The sequence below is a fragment of the Bos taurus genome, chromosome 26 (genome assembly GCF_002263795.3).
Source record: "Bos taurus isolate L1 Dominette 01449 registration number 42190680 breed Hereford chromosome 26, ARS-UCD2.0, whole genome shotgun sequence".
Classification (NCBI taxonomy): domain Eukaryota; kingdom Metazoa; phylum Chordata; class Mammalia; order Artiodactyla; family Bovidae; genus Bos; species Bos taurus.
In genome coordinates this window covers 24,544,908-24,564,495 of record NC_037353.1, presented here as the reverse complement: position 1 = coordinate 24,564,495, position 19,588 = coordinate 24,544,908, and the positions used below count along the sequence as shown (strand labels likewise).

At 38.0% G+C, this 19,588-nt stretch overlaps 1 protein-coding gene across 2 annotated transcripts in view; it reads right to left on the bottom strand.

Annotated features, from left to right (window-relative positions):
* SLK (STE20 like kinase) overlaps nt 1–19,588 on the bottom strand; it is a 62,155-nt gene that overhangs the window by 25,691 nt on the left and 16,876 nt on the right. For both annotated transcript variants that reach the window (XM_005225584.5, NM_001206077.3), the window contains exons 2-8: nt 12,512–12,676; nt 10,869–10,917; nt 8,831–8,980; nt 3,293–3,365; nt 2,942–3,136; nt 2,328–2,409; nt 589–717 (exon numbers count right to left, since the gene is read on the bottom strand). In XM_005225584.5, the coding sequence (XP_005225641.1) occupies nt 589–717; nt 2,328–2,409; nt 2,942–3,136; nt 3,293–3,365; nt 8,831–8,980; nt 10,869–10,917; nt 12,512–12,676 (843 nt within the window). The remainder of the gene's footprint in view (nt 1–588; nt 718–2,327; nt 2,410–2,941; nt 3,137–3,292; nt 3,366–8,830; nt 8,981–10,868; nt 10,918–12,511; nt 12,677–19,588) is intronic.

The window sequence follows — 19,588 nt, the reverse complement described above, 5'->3', positions numbered from 1 at the left end:
AAAATGTATAAGATGGTGACCAAAACAATATTTCATATATGTGTGTGTGTATATATATATATATATATATATATATATATATAAATGATGAATTCATATATATAGTGATTTAATATTTTTATTCAGTAAAATCTGATAAAATTATAAAAATAACTTAAAGAACTGACAAATCTTCACATAATAAATATGACAAAAATGGATAGCAAGGAGCAAACTTGAAAGCAAGGAGAAAACTCAATAAATCTTCACCTCTAAATTAAAGGTTTTTGTATTGCTACCCAATAAATCAGGCTTCCTTGGTAGTTCCGCAGTAAAGAATCCACCTGCCAATGCAGGAGACACAGGTTTGATCTCTGGGTTGGGAAGACCCTTGGAGAAGGAGATGGCAACCCACTCCAGTATTCTTGCCTGGGAAATCCCAGACAGAGAAGCCTCATGGGTTACAGTCCATGGGGTTGCCAAAGAGCTGGACACGACTTAACAACTAAACAACAACGCAATCAATTAATTCTTAGACATACATGCAATCGTAACTCAAAATTCAACTCTAAAAATTACCAAAACACAATTTTGTTTTTAAATACTGACCAGAGAATTTTCTGTTTCTTCGTCGTCATCCTCCTCTTTGCCATCTTCAACTTCTTCTGTAACTTCAGCCTTTGCCTCTGCGATCAACTCCCGAATTGGTTTGTTGGAATCAACGGTCACAAAAGGATGCTGTTTGATCGTTAAAAAGAGCTCACTTAGTAACAACTGAAATGCTTGTGGAGTGAGTTTCATATATATAAAACACATTCTTATGTGGTAAAAACACTGACATGTAAATAGGAAAAATATAAACAACTTCAGATGATAGTACATCTGGGATAAGATGGTGGGGAAGGGAACTGAATAGGAATAGGAGCCGCCTGCAACTCTATCTGCACATGTTTTTTAAGAATCTGAAAGAAATATGTCAAAAATGACAACACATTACTTCTGGGTAATAGCTTCATGTACTCTGCTGTATGTCTGAAAATTTCATAATCTAAAACCTAAATTAAAATTAAACCAAGTTTCAAATAAAGTACTAGTTCTTAAAAAGTAATAGTATGCTTACATCTCATATAAAACCTCAATAATTACAGAAAGCTTTAAAGTTCTGTTAAAAGTGAATATAAACACCTGTTTTTTTTTTACATAGTTCTAATGTTTTTAAGAGTAAGAAGATATTTTATTCATCTCTGTACTCTGCACTTAGTGTTTGGCACAGACTAAGGTCTTCCAGTGTGGAGGAAGTGAAACAAGAGAAGATGCATTTGAAGGTTATACTTGTACAGACAGAAAGGCAATTTTTCTTGCTTCTTCCTCCAGATAAATAGCAACCTAAAAAACTATAATGGAGGAGTTGTACAATAACTCAGCCCTGGGTGTTCTTTGGAAGAATGATGCTAAAGCTGAAACTCCAGTACTTTGGCCACCTCATGCGAAGAGTTGACTCACTGAAAAAGACTCTGATGCTGGGAGGGATTAGGGGCAGGAGGAAAAGGGGATGACAGAGGATGAGATGGCTGGATGGCATCACTGACTCGATGGATGTGAGTTTGAGTGAACTCCGGGAGTTGGTGATGGGCAGGGGGGCCTGGCGTGCTGCGATTCATGGGGTCGCAAAGAGTCGGACACGACTGAGCGACTGAACTGAACTGAACTGAACAGTAACTGCTTCAAGATCCGTCATTCTACTTGTCTACCTGTACTATTGTTTGACAAAATTTTATTTCAATTGGAGGCTAATTACTTTACAATATTGTATTGGTTTTGCCATACATCAACATAAATTTATATTAAAAAAATAAAATAAAGATTAAAATAAATAAATAAAACATGAAAAAAAATCTTATTTCAAATATTACAAACAAGTCCTGCTATAAAACAAAATTATTCAATCACTTCAACCCCATTTTTTCTTAAAGTTAGCAATATTTACTAAACATTTACCCTCACTGTAAGAGACACTAAAAAAAAAAAATTAATTAGCTCACGGCCCCTGTCACCAAGGTACTTGTTTTCTAGTAATGGAGAAACTGAATGGATGTGATTGACAAAATGGAAATAACTAAACAAAATGAAAAGAACACAAACTGAATCAGAAAAGCATAGGAGAAATTACTTAAAAGCTAAATAAATGCCTCTTAGTAAGGGGCCCACACGTTTGTAAAGTAAATGTTAACTACTCGATGTATCCTGTGTTTGCACAGGAAAACTGAAGGAATCTGAATCTGTATTCATCTTAAAGAGGTGCTGCAACAGCTATATGGTTTGCCACTGTCACACTACTCTTATTTTACCTGCAGCAGCTGAGATGTAGTCCACCTGGAATCCACATTCTTTTCCAAGCATTTCTTTAGAAAGTCCTTAAAATTTGAAGACCTTCAAAATAAAATTTTAATAATGACATTCTATTTTATTTTCTTGTTATTAAAATCAAAACTATGATAAACCATGGTTAAGTTCTATCATGTATGTAATAGTATTAACTCAGCATAAAACTAGTTCATGAGAATATCCGTAAGTCACTCATTTATAAATACAAGTCACATGTATGTAAGTAGGCTTATAGTCTTAAGTCATTGAGATACAGTCAAATGTTCATAAGGAAGCTAAAAATCACAAAAATTCTTCCATTATATTAACCTCCACAAATACAGATCACATATATGCCTTAGCTTCTCACAGAAAATACTTTTTCATGTAGAACTCCAATCACTGCTATTTTCAAACTGATGGGGAAAGTTAATTATACACATTTATATAATCCTTAAGTCTCGAAAACACACCAGTATCAGTTTTCTATTTCATACAACCTTCGTACCATGTACCTAAGTTTAAATACCCTTGGAAAGCTAGAAGAATAAAGTTTCAAGTTTTGCTTCTTAAAAAGTTTTGTTTAGGAATATTTTACCATTTTGATGGCTGTGCTAATGTAGGGGGCTCAGATTTTGCTATTTTTAGCAGCACTCTCATTGGATTTAATTCATGATGAGGTGGTTCTATCTCAGCCATTTCTATTAAAGTGATACCCAGGGACCAAACGTCGGCTTTGTAGTCATAGGGTCTGTCCTTTGATGTTTCACACATGACTACCTCAGGGGCCATCCTATGAAGACAGAGAATTGAAAATTAAGATGTTTAACTTAAAATGGTGATCACAAACCACATAAAAGACAGACAGTATAATCAAACATGGACAAAATTAACATATAATAACTGCTGACATAACTAATGCAGCAAATCCATAAAACTGAATACATACCAATAGGGTGTGCCAATAAAGGAATCTCTCCTTTGAATTGTCCTTGTGTTTTTAGCTGATACTCCAAAATCCGCTTGAAACAAATAACCATACAAAAGTATTACTGATAGTTTTTAAGCAAAGTTTGCTATATTCAACTTAAGGGAGAAGCATATCAAGTCTTTAATAAGACCACTGTCATTAAAGGGTAAGAAAAATAGAATTGGAGTGACAACCCACTCCAGTATTCTTGCCTGGAGAATCCCTATGGACAGAGGAGCCCGACAGGCTATACAGTCCATGGGGTTGTAAAGAATCGGACACAGCTGAGTGACAAAGCACAGCACACAAAATGGAAAGAGAAGTAACTTCCCTCTCACCCTAATTTTGACCACGCTCTTTCTACCATATCTCCACCCACCCCACAAAAAAAAACTGCCACAGAAAAGATTCCATCATTAATACACTTAATACCACCATCTTTATACATCTTCAGATCACAAATTCTTCAGAACTGACAAAAAAAATAGTAATTTTAAAACAGACCAGTCTGTCCATTTCAAAATAAATGTCCAGTAGTGCTACATGTTACAATTAAATTGAAGGACAGTTTTTCTATAGTGTGAAAGACAGAAATTACACCAAAGAAGCCTTAAATGACAGCATGCCTGCGTGCTCAATTGTGTCTGACTCTTTGGGATCCCGTGGACTGTAGACTGTCAGGCTCCTCTGTCCATGCGAGTCTCCAGGCAGGAATACTGGCCTGTGTTGCCATGCCCTTCTCCGGGGGATCTTCCCGACCCTGCATCTCCTGCGTCTTCTGCATTGCAGGCAGATTCTTCACTGCTGAGCCACCGGGGAAGCCCAAATGACAGCATATGTCTTGCTAATTCCCTCATAATATTACATCACAAAGAAAAAACTCAGGAATGATGTTTTCTGATTTAAATCATAGGGCACAGCAACATCATAACTTTATCAGTTTTTTTCTCCTTTTCAGCTTAGAGCTTGATCATTAATAGCAACACAAAATTGCTACTGCGGCATAAATTACCTCATGCCATATACATTTCACTCCTAAAGTTTCATCTGACATGCCACAATTCTCAAAACTGAATAAATCCCAAAGATCTAGTATTTGTATTCATGCCCCAAGGTCTGGCACAGAATACACACAATAAATGGCAGCTACTATCACTAATAATATATGTAATTTTAACCTCTGTGATACTTTGGCAGTAGAACTTTTAAAACTCATGAAATCCTGCCCTGTATTCTAATTATTTGTATCTATTATATAGTTTTTTTTCTTTTTTTAACCAGGTAGTTCTGCTTTAAAACACCCTGGTAGCTGCCTACTGCCTACAGAATGATGTTACACTTCCTAATATGGTGTTATGAGGGCTTCCCTGGTAGCTCAGATGGTACAGAATCTGCCTGCGATGCAGGAGACCCCAGTTCGAGTCCTTGGTCAGGAAGATACCCTGGAGAAGGGATAGGCTACCCACTCCAGTATTCTTGGGCTTCCCTGGTGACTCAGACAGTAAAGAATCGGCCTGCAATGTGGGAGACCTGGGTTTGATCCCTGGGTTGGGAAGATTCCCCTGGAGGAGGGCATGGCAACCCACTCCAGTATTCTTGCCTGGAGAATCCCCATGGACAGAGGAGCAGGCTACAGTCCATGGGGTCACAAAGAGTTGCACACAGCTGAGCGATTAAGCACACAGTCAACTCAGTATTTACTCCATTTCAGTGTTTTTTGAGAACCATTAGCAGTCTTTTTACTTTTTTCCCTCAGAACATGACTGGGAAAGGAGGTCCAAAGCCAGACCTAAACCACAAATGCCCACCGCCAACAGCCGTACCTCCCTGAGCACTCTTACGAGCAGGCGGTAACCTGAGGAGGGACAAGAGGCCACCTTCATTCTTGTGCGAGGGGGAAATTAAGGTCATTAATAAGTACTGTACAGTTCTACTTACAATAATGTGGCAGATATATGTTGGCCTGTTGAAATAGCATTTACATATTTATCTCCATTTGCAAGAATGTGATCTGATAATAAAAATTTGGTTATTGCAATGTATATATGGCTCCTAAGGATACTACGGTTCTATAATATCTGTGTATACTTAATACAATGTCACAGAAATGGAAGACATTCTGTATGCATGAATTAATGAAATAAAGTGCAACTATTTTAAATGTCAACCAACGCAAAACTATTTCAGCATCCTAAATCTTCAAAAATATAGTTATTTTTAATGGCATGTATTATTTTATACAAAAGTATACTGCTGTATTCAAATAAGATTTTAGAACACTTACAGAAAACATGTACCAAAAATAGATCCAAATTATACTATTTCAAAACAAGCAATAAGACTTTAAAATATGATATAAGACATAAAAAAGTAACATATATCAGCATTTTAAACCTCATGAATGAGGTGACAGAACACAAGAGAAATTAGAAATAAAAAACCATTTTAGAAACAAAGACTAAACTAGGAGGAATGCAAGAGCAAATAAACACAACAAATTCACACCCACTATCACTTCACACCCATTAGGACGGTTATCATCAAAAATATAGAAAATAACAAGTGCTGGTAAGGAGGTAGAAAAATTGGAACCCCTGTGCATTGCTATGGAAGTGTAAATTTGTGCAACCACTGTGGAAAATGGTACGATGGTTCTTCAAAAAATTAAACATAGAATTACCATACAATCTGGGTATCTGCCCAAAAGAAATGATGGCAGGAACTCAAAACAGATATTGTACACCATGTTCACAACAGCATTATTCATAGAAGCCCAAAGGGGGAAGCAACCAAAGTCTCCATCAATGGATAAATGAGTAAGTCAAACGTGGTGCATACATATGCTGATAACAGAACATTATTCAGCCTCAAAAAGGAAGAACATTAACACATGAATTTGAATAGGACATATGTAGGAATTCAGGAGAGCCTTGCTCTGTCCTTTGGAAGGGCCTAGAATGAAGGCCAGTCCAGAAACTATAAGCATACTTAACATTCAGACTGTGGTCTTAAAATACCATGTCCTACTAAATGAAAGAATACAAAACCACACAGACTCTTGCCAAAAAGTCTTTGGATTTATCTGCAAACTGAGGGAAATACAGAGAGGAAATTACTTAAGGCATCAAGAGTATGCAGCCAGCAAAATGCAAGATAAGAGAAACTACAGGTCTAACAGCTCAGGTCCCACAGAAGAGTGTTTCTCAACTTCTTTTTTCACCTCTCCTAAAGAGCCTTTTTAGACATTTTTCTCCGATCCTCTCTCCTCGTGAAATTTTAATGTCACAGATATACTGTATATCTGTTCATGTACTATCAGTGGGCCTTTGGAGGGTCACAACCATGGTAATACTAAAATTTTATTTCTTTGAGAAAGCATGCCATGAAAACGCATGCCATAGATAAAACATAAAGAGAAGAAAGGAATGGTGGGGAGGGGGGTATGACCCATAAATCAAAAGAGACTTCAAAGAAAAAGCAGGTTTTAAACATGGACAAGTCTAAAGTCTAGAGATGAACACTGGGTGATAGAGCCATGAAGAAACACAGGGAAGTGATTACTATAAAGTTAGTATACAGGTTACCTGTGGAGAAGAGGACAGTGACTTGAGATGAGGCACGTGATGCAGCTCCTAAGGTGCCTGACATACTTCCATTTCTTTATCTAAGTGGTGATTACAAAGCTATTGCGTACAGAGCTACAAGTCAATAAGCTACACAACTCTTAATGTGGTTTCCTGTATCTGTATGTATTTCTCAAAAAAAAAAGTTAAAATTTAGTACTATATCAAAGGAGAAGGTGATGGCACCCTACTCCAGTACTCTTGCCTGGAAAATCCCATGGACGGAGGAGCCTGGTGGGTCCATGGGGTCGTGAAGAGTTGGACACGACTGAGCGACTTCATTATCACTTTTCACTTTCATGCATTGGAGAAGGAAATGGCAACCCACTCCAGTGTTCTTGCCTCGAGAATCCCAGGGACGGGGGAGCCTTGTGGGCTGCCGTCTATGGGGTCGCACAGAGTTGGACACGACTGAAGCGACTTAGCAGCAGCAGCAGTATATCAAAGTATACCTGCTTAGAGGTCATGACAAAGTAAAGTGAACTATGATCACTGGTATCAGCATGGCCTTTGGGTATATTTTGTCCTTTTAATATCTGTCCAAAATACTCAAATTCAGGCTTCATCACCAGAGGTTTTTTCTTAATTCATATCTTGCTGCTACTACTGCTGCTAAGTCGCGTCAGTCGTGTCCCACTCTGTGCGACTCCATAGACGGAAGCCCACCAGGTTCCTCTGTCGCTGGGATTCTCCAGGCAAGAACACTGGAGTGGGTTGCCATTTCCTTCTCCAATACATGAAAGTGAAAAGTGAAAGTGAAGTCGCTCAGTCGTGTCCGACTCTTAGCGACCCCATGGACTGCAGCCTACCAGGCCCCTCTGTCCATGGGATTTCCCAGGCAAGAGTACTGGAGTGCGGTGCCATTGCCTTCTCGGAATTCATACCTTGGGGATACTTAAAAAGGACTGTATCTTCTATCTGTATGTATATATATGAAATTCATTAATTTCCCATCTAAAGTCTGTATCTATTCCTCCTTATGAAATTATCATTTATTTCCTCAGTGCAAAAAAAAAAAAACTATTTTCAATCTTATACTTAATTTAGCATCTTTTTTACACTTAGTTACTTTGTGAGCTTAGCCAAGATACCGTATCTACAAAATAGAATATAAAACTAAAGACGGAAAAAGAAAACAACTAGATATGAGTTTTGGAAATGAAGACAAAACTAAATGGTTTCACATAATGTGTCATTTTCTAAATGTATTGTATTTATAAATATTAATTCTACATATAAAAATTTAAGGGAAAAATTATTAGGCAGTCTTTTAAAAGTGTATTTTTTAAAAATAACAATCCATCCTTTCCTATTGTTTAAAGAGTCTTTATATTAGGTGCCTATACTTAGAAATTCTGGGAGTTAATGAATAACTATTTGCCCAAGTTTTTTTTTTTTAGCCTCACCTCAGTCTTGCGGGATCTTAGTTCCCAGGCCATTGGCAGTAAAAGCACCAAGTCTTAACCACTGGATTGCAAGGGAATTCCCTCCAAGAAGTATTTTAAAAATCGCTGCTGCTGTTTAGCCACTAAGTCGTGTCTGATTCTTTGCGACCCCATGGACTGCAGCTCACCAGGCTCCTCTGTCCATGGGACTTCCCAGACAAGAATATTGGAGTGGGTTGCCATTTCCTTCTCCAGGGGATATTCCCAACTCAGGGATCAAACCCACATCTCCTGTTTGGCAGGCAGATTCTTTACCAATGCACCACCTGGGAAGCCCCAATTTAAAAAATTAACATGAAGTAATTCTCATGTTTTACATATTTTAACGTACTTCTCTTTGTTTCACATATTAATATTTGAGTCCTAACAGAACAATATTAAGTAACAGACATATAGGGAAAAACCTCACAGCATAAAACCAAATGGTTTATCTAAAAGAATAAACTTACCCAACTTAATATCTCCATCTAAGGTAAAAAGAATGTTGCCAGCCTTTAGATCTCTGTGGATGATCTTATTATCATGTAAGTAGTTCAAAGCCTCTAAAGTTTGCTTACAAACTACTTGTATTTGGGACTCAGTTAATGGTCTCTCAAGCTCTGCAACGAAAAAGTAAAAAAATAATCATTTTTGTACAGTGAAAGTGTATCAGCAGGTTATATACCTTTAATACCTTTACTGTCACTGTTGAAGATTATATACAATGAAATGACTTTTTAAAAAGTATAACACAAATATTAGTTTCTTCACATATTATCAGTTCAGTTCAGTTCCGTCGCTCAGTCATGTCCGACTCTTTGTGACCCCATGAATCGCAGCACACCAGGCGTCCCTGTCCATCACCAACTCCCGGAGTTCACCCAAACCCATGTCCATTGAGTCGGTGATACCATCCAGCCATCTCATCCTCTGTTGTCCCCTTCTCCTCCTGCCCCCAATCCCTCCCAGCATCAGAGTCTTTTCCAATGAGTAAACTCTTCACATGAGGTGGCCAAAGTATTGGAGTTTCAGCTTCAGCATCAGTACTTCCAATGAACATCCAGGACTGATCTCCTTTAGGATGGACTGGTTGGATCTCCTTGCAGTCCAAGGGACTCTCAAGAATCTTCTCCAACACCACAGTTCAAAAGCATCAATTCTTCAGCACTCAGCTTTCTTCACAGTCCAACTCTCACATGCATACATGACCACTGGAAAAACCATAGCCTTGACTAGACAGACCTTTGTTGGCAATGTCTCTGCTTTTTAATATGCTGTCTAGGTCATATCTTTCCTTCCAAGGAGTAAGCGTCTTTTAATTTCATGGCTGCAATCACCATTTGCAGTGATTTTGGAGCCCAGAAAAATAAAGTCTGACACTGTTTCCACTGTTTCCCCATCTATTTCCCATGAAGTGATGGGACCAGATGCCATGATCTTCATTTTCTGAATGTTGAGCTTTAAGCCAACTTTTCACTCTCCTCTTTCACTTTCATCAAGAGGCTTTTGAGTTCCTCTTCACTTTCTGCCATAAGGGTGGTGTCATCTGCATATCTAAGGTTATTGATATTTCTCCCAGCAATCTTGATTCCAGCCTGTGCTTCCTCCAGCCCAGCGTTTCTCATGATGTACTTTGCATATAAGTTAAATAAACAGGGTGACAATATACAGCCTTGACGAACTCCTTTTACTATTTGGAACCAGTCTGTTGTTCCATGTCCAGTTCTAACTGTTGCTTCCTGACCTGCATATAGGTTTTTCAAGAGGCAGGTCATCCTGGAATGTGAAGTCAAGTGGGCCTTAGAAAGCATCACTACGAACAAAGCTAGTGGAGGTGATGGAATTCCAGTTGAGCTATTCCAAATCCTGAAAAAAAGATGCTGTGAAAGTGCTGCACTCAATATACCAGCACATTTGGAAAAGTCAGCAGTGGCCACAGGACTGGAAAAGGTCAGTTTTCATTCCAATCCCAAAGAAAGGCAGTGCCAAAGAATGCTCAAACTACTGCACAAGTGCACTCATCTCACACGCTAGTAAAGTAATGCTCAAAATTCTCCAAGCCAGGCTTCAGCAATACATGAACCATGAACTTCCACATGTTCAAGCTGGTTTTAGAAAAGGCAGAGGAACCAAAGATCAAATTGCCAACATCCGCTGGATCCTCGAAAAAGCAAAAGAGTTCCAGGAAAACATCTATTTTTGCTTTATTGACTACGCCAAAGCCTTTGACTGTGTGGATCACAATAAATTGTGGAAAATTCTAAAAGAGATGGGACTACCGGACCACCTGAACTGCCACTTGAGAAACCTATATGCAGGTCAGGAAGCAACAACATTTAATTTTAAAATTTTATCATGGTCATCTAAGAATACAAAAATTAGGCTGATTTAACTTACTGAATGTTACTCAACAATAAGATAAATATACATGTATAAATGTTTGAAATCCACTGACTTTTTTAAAAGTATAATTTAAGATATAAATGTAAGGAACAAAAAGGCATTTACCAAGCATCACAGCATCTACTGCTCCACCAGCACAAAATTCAATGAGGATCTGCAGGCAAATAAAAAGCACATGTCTAACACCACACTGATTCTGAGTATTTTTCCTTCAAGCTAGCAAAAAATATAAATAGAGAGCTATCAAATAACCTAAGTTACATAAACAATATTATGCTAACAACCATGAAGACTTCCTTTGTAAAAAGAGTCACAAGTCTTGCTGTACATTTGAGAAAGTACAAAGGGAACACACTGTGGAAGTATGCGCATTTTTGTTCATCACAACTTGTAGTGTCCCAGGTTCTCTAAAGTTATCTGGTACAGAATGTTTATTAAGGGCCATATTATACATCCACGCCCTCACCACTCAAAGACTTTATACTCTCCTTTCTTAAGGTAACTATTGTGAGTTAAATGAACAAGAATATTTTTTAACTTTACTAACAGGAATACATCCTGAAAGATTGCTTTTAGTTTTCTAGAAACTTGGGGAAAACACACACAAAAGCTTCAGATACTAGCTCACTTATCACATCCTACTGGATGCCTTCCCAAACCTCCCTGGTACATAGCACCATGCATTTTTCCTTCTTAATCCTCATCACAGTTTTCATTTTGTATTTTTATGATTCTTCAATTAATTCATGTCTCTCTCTCCCTCCCACTGTCCCTCATAGTTGTCTAGCTGTTGCTTTTAATTACAGAGCTTAACAAATTGTATAGATTCATAGTTTTTTCTCCTCTATAGAACAACACTTTATTTTTCACAGGAGCTTATTTTACAATAAGTTGTTTTTCAAATTCATTATATCATATGAAAAATAATTTGGGAGACAGATCATTATTATCCTACAGTGGAGTAAACAGACTGATAAAGATTAACTGATTTATCCAAGCTCCTGCCTAGTATCACCAAAATAAAAAAGGAAAGGTCTTTTGATTTGCAGCCAGGTACAGCTTATACTATCTACTCTTCTTTTGTAATACTTTGCTTATTCCTTTAAGGAGACAAACTAAAACTCCATTTTAAAAAGTCCTCTTGATTAAATTAGTATTGGTGCAGAGCAAGTGACTGACTGGTTATTATAAATATTAACATTTTATTTATATATTTATTTATGCCTAACATTTTCTAAAAATGAATAAAATTTTTACATACAGACCTGGCCACAACAAAAGAAACTTAAAAAAAAATTTAAATACTTAAATTTAAATTAAGAAACTTATATAAGACACATCAAACTAACATTAAAAAACAAATAAATAAATTAAAAAACTGGGGGGAAAAAAAGACTTGAGAGAAAGAAAGAAGTTCCAACTGGAAAAAAATATTAATTCAAAACAAAAAAGGAATGTAATTTCGTTATTTAGGAAATTTTAAATTCTTCACCAAGTTTCTACATTTCAGTCCAATGTCAAATAATCATGAAACACGGTGTTCTAAAATACACATCTAAACATCTGTTGAAGCTAAGGATATGTTGCTATGTTGTTAATCATCCTCTCATCAATGGGTCAATTCTCACTCAAGAAGCATAAGTAACTAAATAGAAGAGGTAGTTCAAAGAAGGTCTACACAACTTAGAAATCTCTTCAGGACGATTAACTTATTTTGGCTATTCCTACAGATTAACCAAAATACTTACCCAAAGATTATTCTCATAATAGAAGGCATCTAGAAGCTTGACTATATTAGGGTGATCACAAGATGCTAATATATCAATTTCAACCATGTAGTCTTCAAGTTCTTCTTCAGATTTGGTGTCAATCACCTTTGCAGCAGCTAAAACATTGGTCTCTTTATTCTGAGCCTAAAAACAAAAGTATCATTATGTCCACAATTACAATGCATACTTGATTTATAAATATTATTATTTTTTAATAAACTTTATTTTTTCTTTTCAGTTCACAGCAAATCTAAGCAGAAAGTACAGTGCAGTTCAGTTCAGTCGCTCATTCATGTCTGACTCTTTGTGACCCCATGGACTACAGCACGGCAGGCCTCCCTGTCCATCACCAACTCCTGGAGTTTACTCAAACTCATGTCCATTAAGTCGGTGATGCCATCCAGTCATCTCATCCTCTGTCGTCCCCTTCTCCCGCCCTCAATCTTTCCCAGCATCAGGGTCTTTTCAAATGACTCAGTTCTTCACAGCAGGTGGCCAAAGTATTGGAGCTTCAGTTTCAGCATTAGTCCTTCAAATGAATATTCAGGACTGATTTCCTTTAGGATGGACTGGTTGGATCTCCTTGCTGTCCAAGGCACTCTCAAGAGTCTTCTCCAACAGCACAGTTCAAAAGCATCAATTCTTCGGCGCTCAACATTCTTCATACTCCTACTCTCACATCCATACATGACCACTGGAAAAAGCATAGCCTTGACTAGACGGACCTTTGTTGGCAAAGTAATGTCTCTGCTTTTTAATATGCTGTCTAGGTTGGTCATAATTTTCCTTCCAAGGAGCAATACTCTTTTAATTTCATGGCTGAAGTCACCATCTGCAGTGATTTTGGAGCCCAAGAAAATAAAGTCTCTCACTGTTTCCACTGTTTCCCCATCCACTGCCATGAAGTGATGAGACCAGATGCCATGATCTTAGTTTTCTGAATGCTGAGTTTTAAAGTCAACTTTTTCACTCTCCTCTTTCACTTTCATCAAGAGGCTCTTTAGTTCTTCTTCACTTTCTGCCATAAGGGTGGTGTCATCTGCATATCTGAGGTTATTGATATTTCTCCCAGCAATCTTTATTCCAGCCTGTGCTTCCTCCAGCCCAGCGTTTCTCATGATGTACTCTGCATACAAGTTAAATAAGTAGGGTGAGAATATACAGCCTTGATGTACTACTTGCCTTATTTGGAACAAGTTGTTCCATGTTCAGTTCTAACTGATGCTCCCTGACCTGCATACAGATTTCTCAAGAGGCAGGTCAGGTGGTCTGGTATTCCCATCTCTTTCAGAATTTTCCGGAGTTTCTTGTGGTCCACATAGTCAAAGGCTTTGGCGTAGTCAATAAAGTAAAAATAGATGTTTTCCTAGAACTCTCTTGCTTTTTCGATGATCCAACGGATGTTGGCAATTTGATCTCTGGTTCCTCTGCCTTTTCTAAAACCAGCTTGAACATCTGTTAGTTCATGGTTCATGTACTGTTAAAGCCTGGCTTGGAGAATTTTGAGCATTACTTTACTAGCATGTGAGATGAGTGCACTTGTGCAGTAGTTTGAGCATTCTTTGGCACTGACTTTCTTTGGGATTGGAATGAAAACTGACCTTTTCCAGTCCTGTGGCCACTGCTGAGTTTTCCAAATGTGCTGGCATATTGAGTGCAGCACTTTCACAGCATCATCTTTCAGGATTTGAAATAGCTGAACTGGAATTCCAACAACTCCATGAGCTTTGTTTGTAGTGATACTTTCTCAGATCCACTTGACTTCACATTCCAGGATGTCTGGCTCTAGGTGAGTGATCACACCATTGTGATTATATGGGTTGTGAAGATGTTTTTTGTACAGTTCTTCCGTGTATTCTTGCCACCTCTTCTTAATACCTTCTGCTTCTGCTGGGTCCATACCATTTCTGCCCTTTATTGTGCCCATCTTTGCATGAAATGTTCCCTTGGTATCTCTAATTTTCCTGTAGAGATCTCTATCCCATTCTATTGTCTTCCTCTATTTCTTTGCATTGATTGCTGAGGAAGGCTTTCTTATCTTTCCTTGCTATTCTTTGGAACTCTGCATTCAAATGGGTATATCTTTCCTTTCTCCTTTGCCTTTTGCTTCTGTTCTATTCACAGCTATTTGTAAGGCCTCCTCAGACAACCATTTTGCCTTTTTGCATTTCTTTTCCTTAGGGATGGTCTTGATCCCTGCCTCCTGTACAATGTCACGAATCTTTGGTCCACAGTTCTTCAGGCACTCTATCAGATCTAATTCCTTGAGTCTACTTCTCACTTCCACTGTATAATCGTAAGGGATTTGATTTAGGTCATACCTGAATGGCCTAGTGGTTTTCCCTACTTTCTTCAATTTAAGTCTGAATTTGGCAATAAACAGTTTATCTGTGCCACAGTCAGCTTCTGGTCTTGTTTCCACCGACTGTATAGAACTTCTCCATCTTTGGCTGCAAAGAATATAATCAATCTGATTTCAGTATCAACCATCTGGTGATGTCCATGTGTAGAGTCTTCTCTTGTGTTGTTGGAAGAGGGTGTTTGCTATGACCAGTGCGTTCTCTTGGCAAAACTCTTTTAGCCTTTGCCCTGCCTCATTCTGTACTCCAAGGCCAAGTTTGCCTGTTACTCCAGGTATTTCTTGACTTCCTACTTTGCATTCCAGTCCCCTATAATGAAAAGGACATCTTTTTTGGGTGTTAGTCCTAGACGGTCTTGAAGGTCTTCAAAGAACCGTTCAGCTTCTTCAGCATTGCTGGTTAGGGCACAGACTTGGATTACTGTGATACTGAATGGTTTGCCTTGGAAATGAACAGAGATCATTCTGTCATTTTTGAGACTGCATCCAAGTACTGCATTGTGACTCTTTTGTTGACTATGACGGCTACTCCATTTCTTCTAACGGATTCTTGTCCACAGTAGTAGATATAATGTACACAAACTAAATATAACGTAGCAGAAAGTACAAAGAGTTGCCACATACACCTCTTCCCTATTCATGCACAGCCTTCCCCACTGCCAACATTCTGCACCAGAGTGGTACATCTGTTAAAGCTGAGCAATCTGTATTGACACATCATCATTACCTGAAGTGCACTGTTTACATTAGCATGAACGCCTGGTGTGCCTTCTATGGGTTTGGACAAAATACATGATATGTATCCACCATGTTAATATCACACAGAATAGTTTCACTGCCCTAAAAATCTCTATGCTCTGCCTATTCATCCCACTCTTTCTCCTAACCCCTTCCCTGATCTTTTTACTGTCTCCATAGTCTTCTGTTTTTCATACAGTATGTAGCCTTTTCAGATTGGCTTCTTTCACTGAGTAACATGCATTTAAGATTCCTCCACATCTTTTCATGGTTTGATACCTAATTTCTTTTTAGTGCTAAATAATAGTTGGATACACAGATGCAGCAGGCATGTTTATTCATTCAGCAACTGAAAGCATGTTGGTTGTTTCCCGGTTTTAGCAATGATGGATAAAGCTGCTATAAACATCTGCATGCAGCTTTTTGTGTGGATTTAAGTTTTCAACTTCTCTGAGTAAGTACGAAGGAGCAGAATTACTGGATCATATGGTAAAAGTATGTGTAGTTTTGCAAGATACTGACAAACTGTCTTCTAAAGTGGGAAACAGTGGAAACAGTGAGACTTTATTTTGGGGGCTCCAAAATAACTGCAGATGGAGACTGCAGCCATGCTTGCTCCTTGGAAGAAAAGTTATGACCAACCTAGACAGCATATTAAAAAGCAGAGATATCACTTTGCCAACAAAGGTCCATCTAGTCAAAGCTGTGGTTTTTCCAGTAGTCATGTATGGATGTGAGAGTTGGACTATAAAGTCCAACTTTTTTTTGAGCACCAAAAAATTGATGCTTTTGAACTATACTGTTGGAGAAGACTCTTGAGAGTCCCTTGGATGGCAAGGAGATCCAACCAGTGCATCCTAAAGGGAATCAGTCCTGAATATCCATTGGAAGGACTGATGCTGAAGCTGAAACTCCAATACTTTGGCCACGTGATGCAAAGAACTGACTCACTGGAAAAGACCCTGATGCTGGGAAAGATTGAAGGTGGGAGGAGAAGGGGATGACAGAGGATGAGATGGTTGGATGGCAGCACGGACTCAGTGGACATGAGTTAGAGTAAACTCCAGGAGCTGGTGATGGACAGGGAGGCCTGGCGTGCTGCAGTCCATGGGGTCGCAGAGTCGGTCACGAGCGAGTGACTGCACTGAACTGTTGCTCCCCACCCTTGCCAGCACTTGGTTGTGCTGGTGGAGGTTTCTGTCATTCTAATACGTGTGTAGTGGTATCCCCTTGTTTAAATTTACAACTCCCTAATGACAGATGATGTTGAGCATCTTTCCATATGCTTACTGACCATCTGAATACCTTCTTTGGTGAGATGCCCAAATCTTTTGGTAATTTTTTAATCAGACCAAAGGTTTTCAAACTGTTGAGTTTTAAGAATTCTTAATGTATTTTGAATTACAGTGCTTTATCAGATATGTCATTTGCAAACATTTTCTCCCAGTCAGTGGCTTATTTTCTCATTCTCTGTTATACTTATTTTTTAAAGGTAGTCTAAACATAAATATTAACAGATACATGCTAAGTGCTTAATACCGATAGAATTTCAAGTTGCAGGTTCTACTGGATCAGACTGTTAGGGTTCAAATTCTGATTCTGCCACTTAATAACTATGTTGTTTGGGCAACTTACAAAATCCTTCTCTTAGACTTAGCTTCCTCATCAATAAAATGTACTTACAACTCACAAGTTTGTGAGAATTAATATAACAGATATTTGCCAAGGGAAAAAATACATATAAACATTTAATATACTGCCTGCCATTCATAGTAAAAAGGATTCGAAAATGTTATCTCGAATTATTACTATTATTAGTTAATCCGCAAAATGATACCATGATATATTAGCATTCCTGCTTTAAAGGAGGATAAATAAACTTAGATTAAAATGCTTCCCCAAGGTCAGGAAGAAGTAAGAGGCAGAATCGAGATTCAAATCCAGGCTGTTTCTAAAACTTTTTCTTTATCTTAATCATTACCCTTCCCAGTTTTCCTATATTTCCATCAGTTTAATCATTTTTCATTGTTTTTAGTACTTTAACTTTTCCATTTTCTTTCTTTAACTGAATAACTTCTCATTTCCATTTATTACAAAGGAAAGGTTTCCAAATGTGTAGTAGAAGTCAAGATCATTATTTTAAAGTTAGGAATCAAATCATAAAATACTAACTAGGTTTTTTAAAAAATTACACGGACAGAGGAGTCTCGTGGGCGACAGTTCATGGAGTTGCAGAGCTGGACAAGACTGAGTGAGCACACACACAAAGGTCTTTAAAGGAGATTTTCAACATTATGCATGTTACCATCACTTCAGCAAATCTATCATTTTATAAGAAAAAACAGCAAACTTTCAAAAGCTAGTAATAAGTGTCTTAATAAATAAATCTCCAATTCCATTTTAATAATTTATAAGGAGAAAATTTTATAAAATATATATATACATGCAGAAAACATTCATCTAAGCACTGTTTATAATAAAGAAAACTTAATCAGCCTAAATGTCCATTAACAAAAACCTACTTAAATCATTCAGTATGCCTCTATAATGGAGAATTATGCAACCATTAAAATTAACTGACTAATCAATTAATATTTCTTAAGACAGAACAAAAATCACAATATATTGCTGAATGGAAGAAAGCAACTTACTAAATAGCAGGGACGGGGGGAGCCTGGTGGGCTGCCGTCTATGGGGTCGCACAGAGTCGGACACGACTGAAGCGACTCAGCAGCTGCAGCAGCAGCAAACAGGAAAGGTATGCGATTTTACAAAAACTACACATACATTTTTACATAGGGCCTGGAAAATCCCATGGATGGAGGAGACTGGTAGGCTGCAGTCCATGGGGTCGCTAAGAGTCGGACACGACTGAGTGACTTCACTTTCACTTTTCACTTTCATGCATTGGAGAAGGAAATGGCAACCCACTCCAGTGTTCTTGCCTGCAGAACCCCAGGGATGGGGGAGCCTGGTGGGCTACCGTTCATGGGGTCACACAGAGTCAGACACGACTGAAGTGACTTAGCAGCAGCAGCAGTTATGTAAGAAATACTTGGAAAGACATCATCGGGGGATGGCAGTTTCACGTGCCTTTGACTTTCTCTGTATTTTTCACACTGTTTACATTTTTAAATGGACATGTATTATTTTTATAGAGGCAATAAGGTACTAAAACATCAGTCTATGGGATATTTCTTAGGGATCTATTACCTAATCTTGGAGATGATGATGGAAGAACAATTAAACTAGGTATAAGCCTCTATGTGGAAATTCTCCTAAGTAGACTTTGCTTCATTTTCCCTCCTTAGGTAAAAACAGAGGTAGAAATTAATGCTAATTACTAACAAAGTAACCCTAATGTTTAGGGTTCAGAGAATGGTGGTGTAGTCACTAAGTCATGTCAGATTCTCTGTGATCCCAGGGACTTTAGCCCACCAGGCTCCTCTGTCCATGGATTTTCCAAGCAAGAATATGGAGTGGGTAGCCACTTCCTTCTCCAGGAGATCTTCCCCACCCAGGGATTGAAAGCTGGTCTCCTGCATTGCACGCGGATTCTTTACTGACTGAGCTACCAGGGAAACCCATTATCTTATGTTCTGCAAAGAAAGAAAAACTGCTAATAAACTATGACAGAAGTTTGTCATTTAGAATTTTCACATTATTCCTTTTTAAGAGCTCTTTTGGATAGAGCTAGAGAAAAATTGCTATTGTATATTATCTTTGTAAATACAGGAAAAATAAAACACTTCTTCACACTTAACTCTTCTGAGTCACTTTTTCACTCAGAACTATCTAATGTCTGTGTTTTCACACAATATTATTCTCTGGCCACGAAAAGCTTTGGTGATACAGCATTTCTTTAAAAAGTATTCCTCTACTACTGTCTCGAAAATTTTCTTTGAAGCCAACTACCTCCTATTTTGAAATCATAATGCTGATATTCTCTTCATCTTATC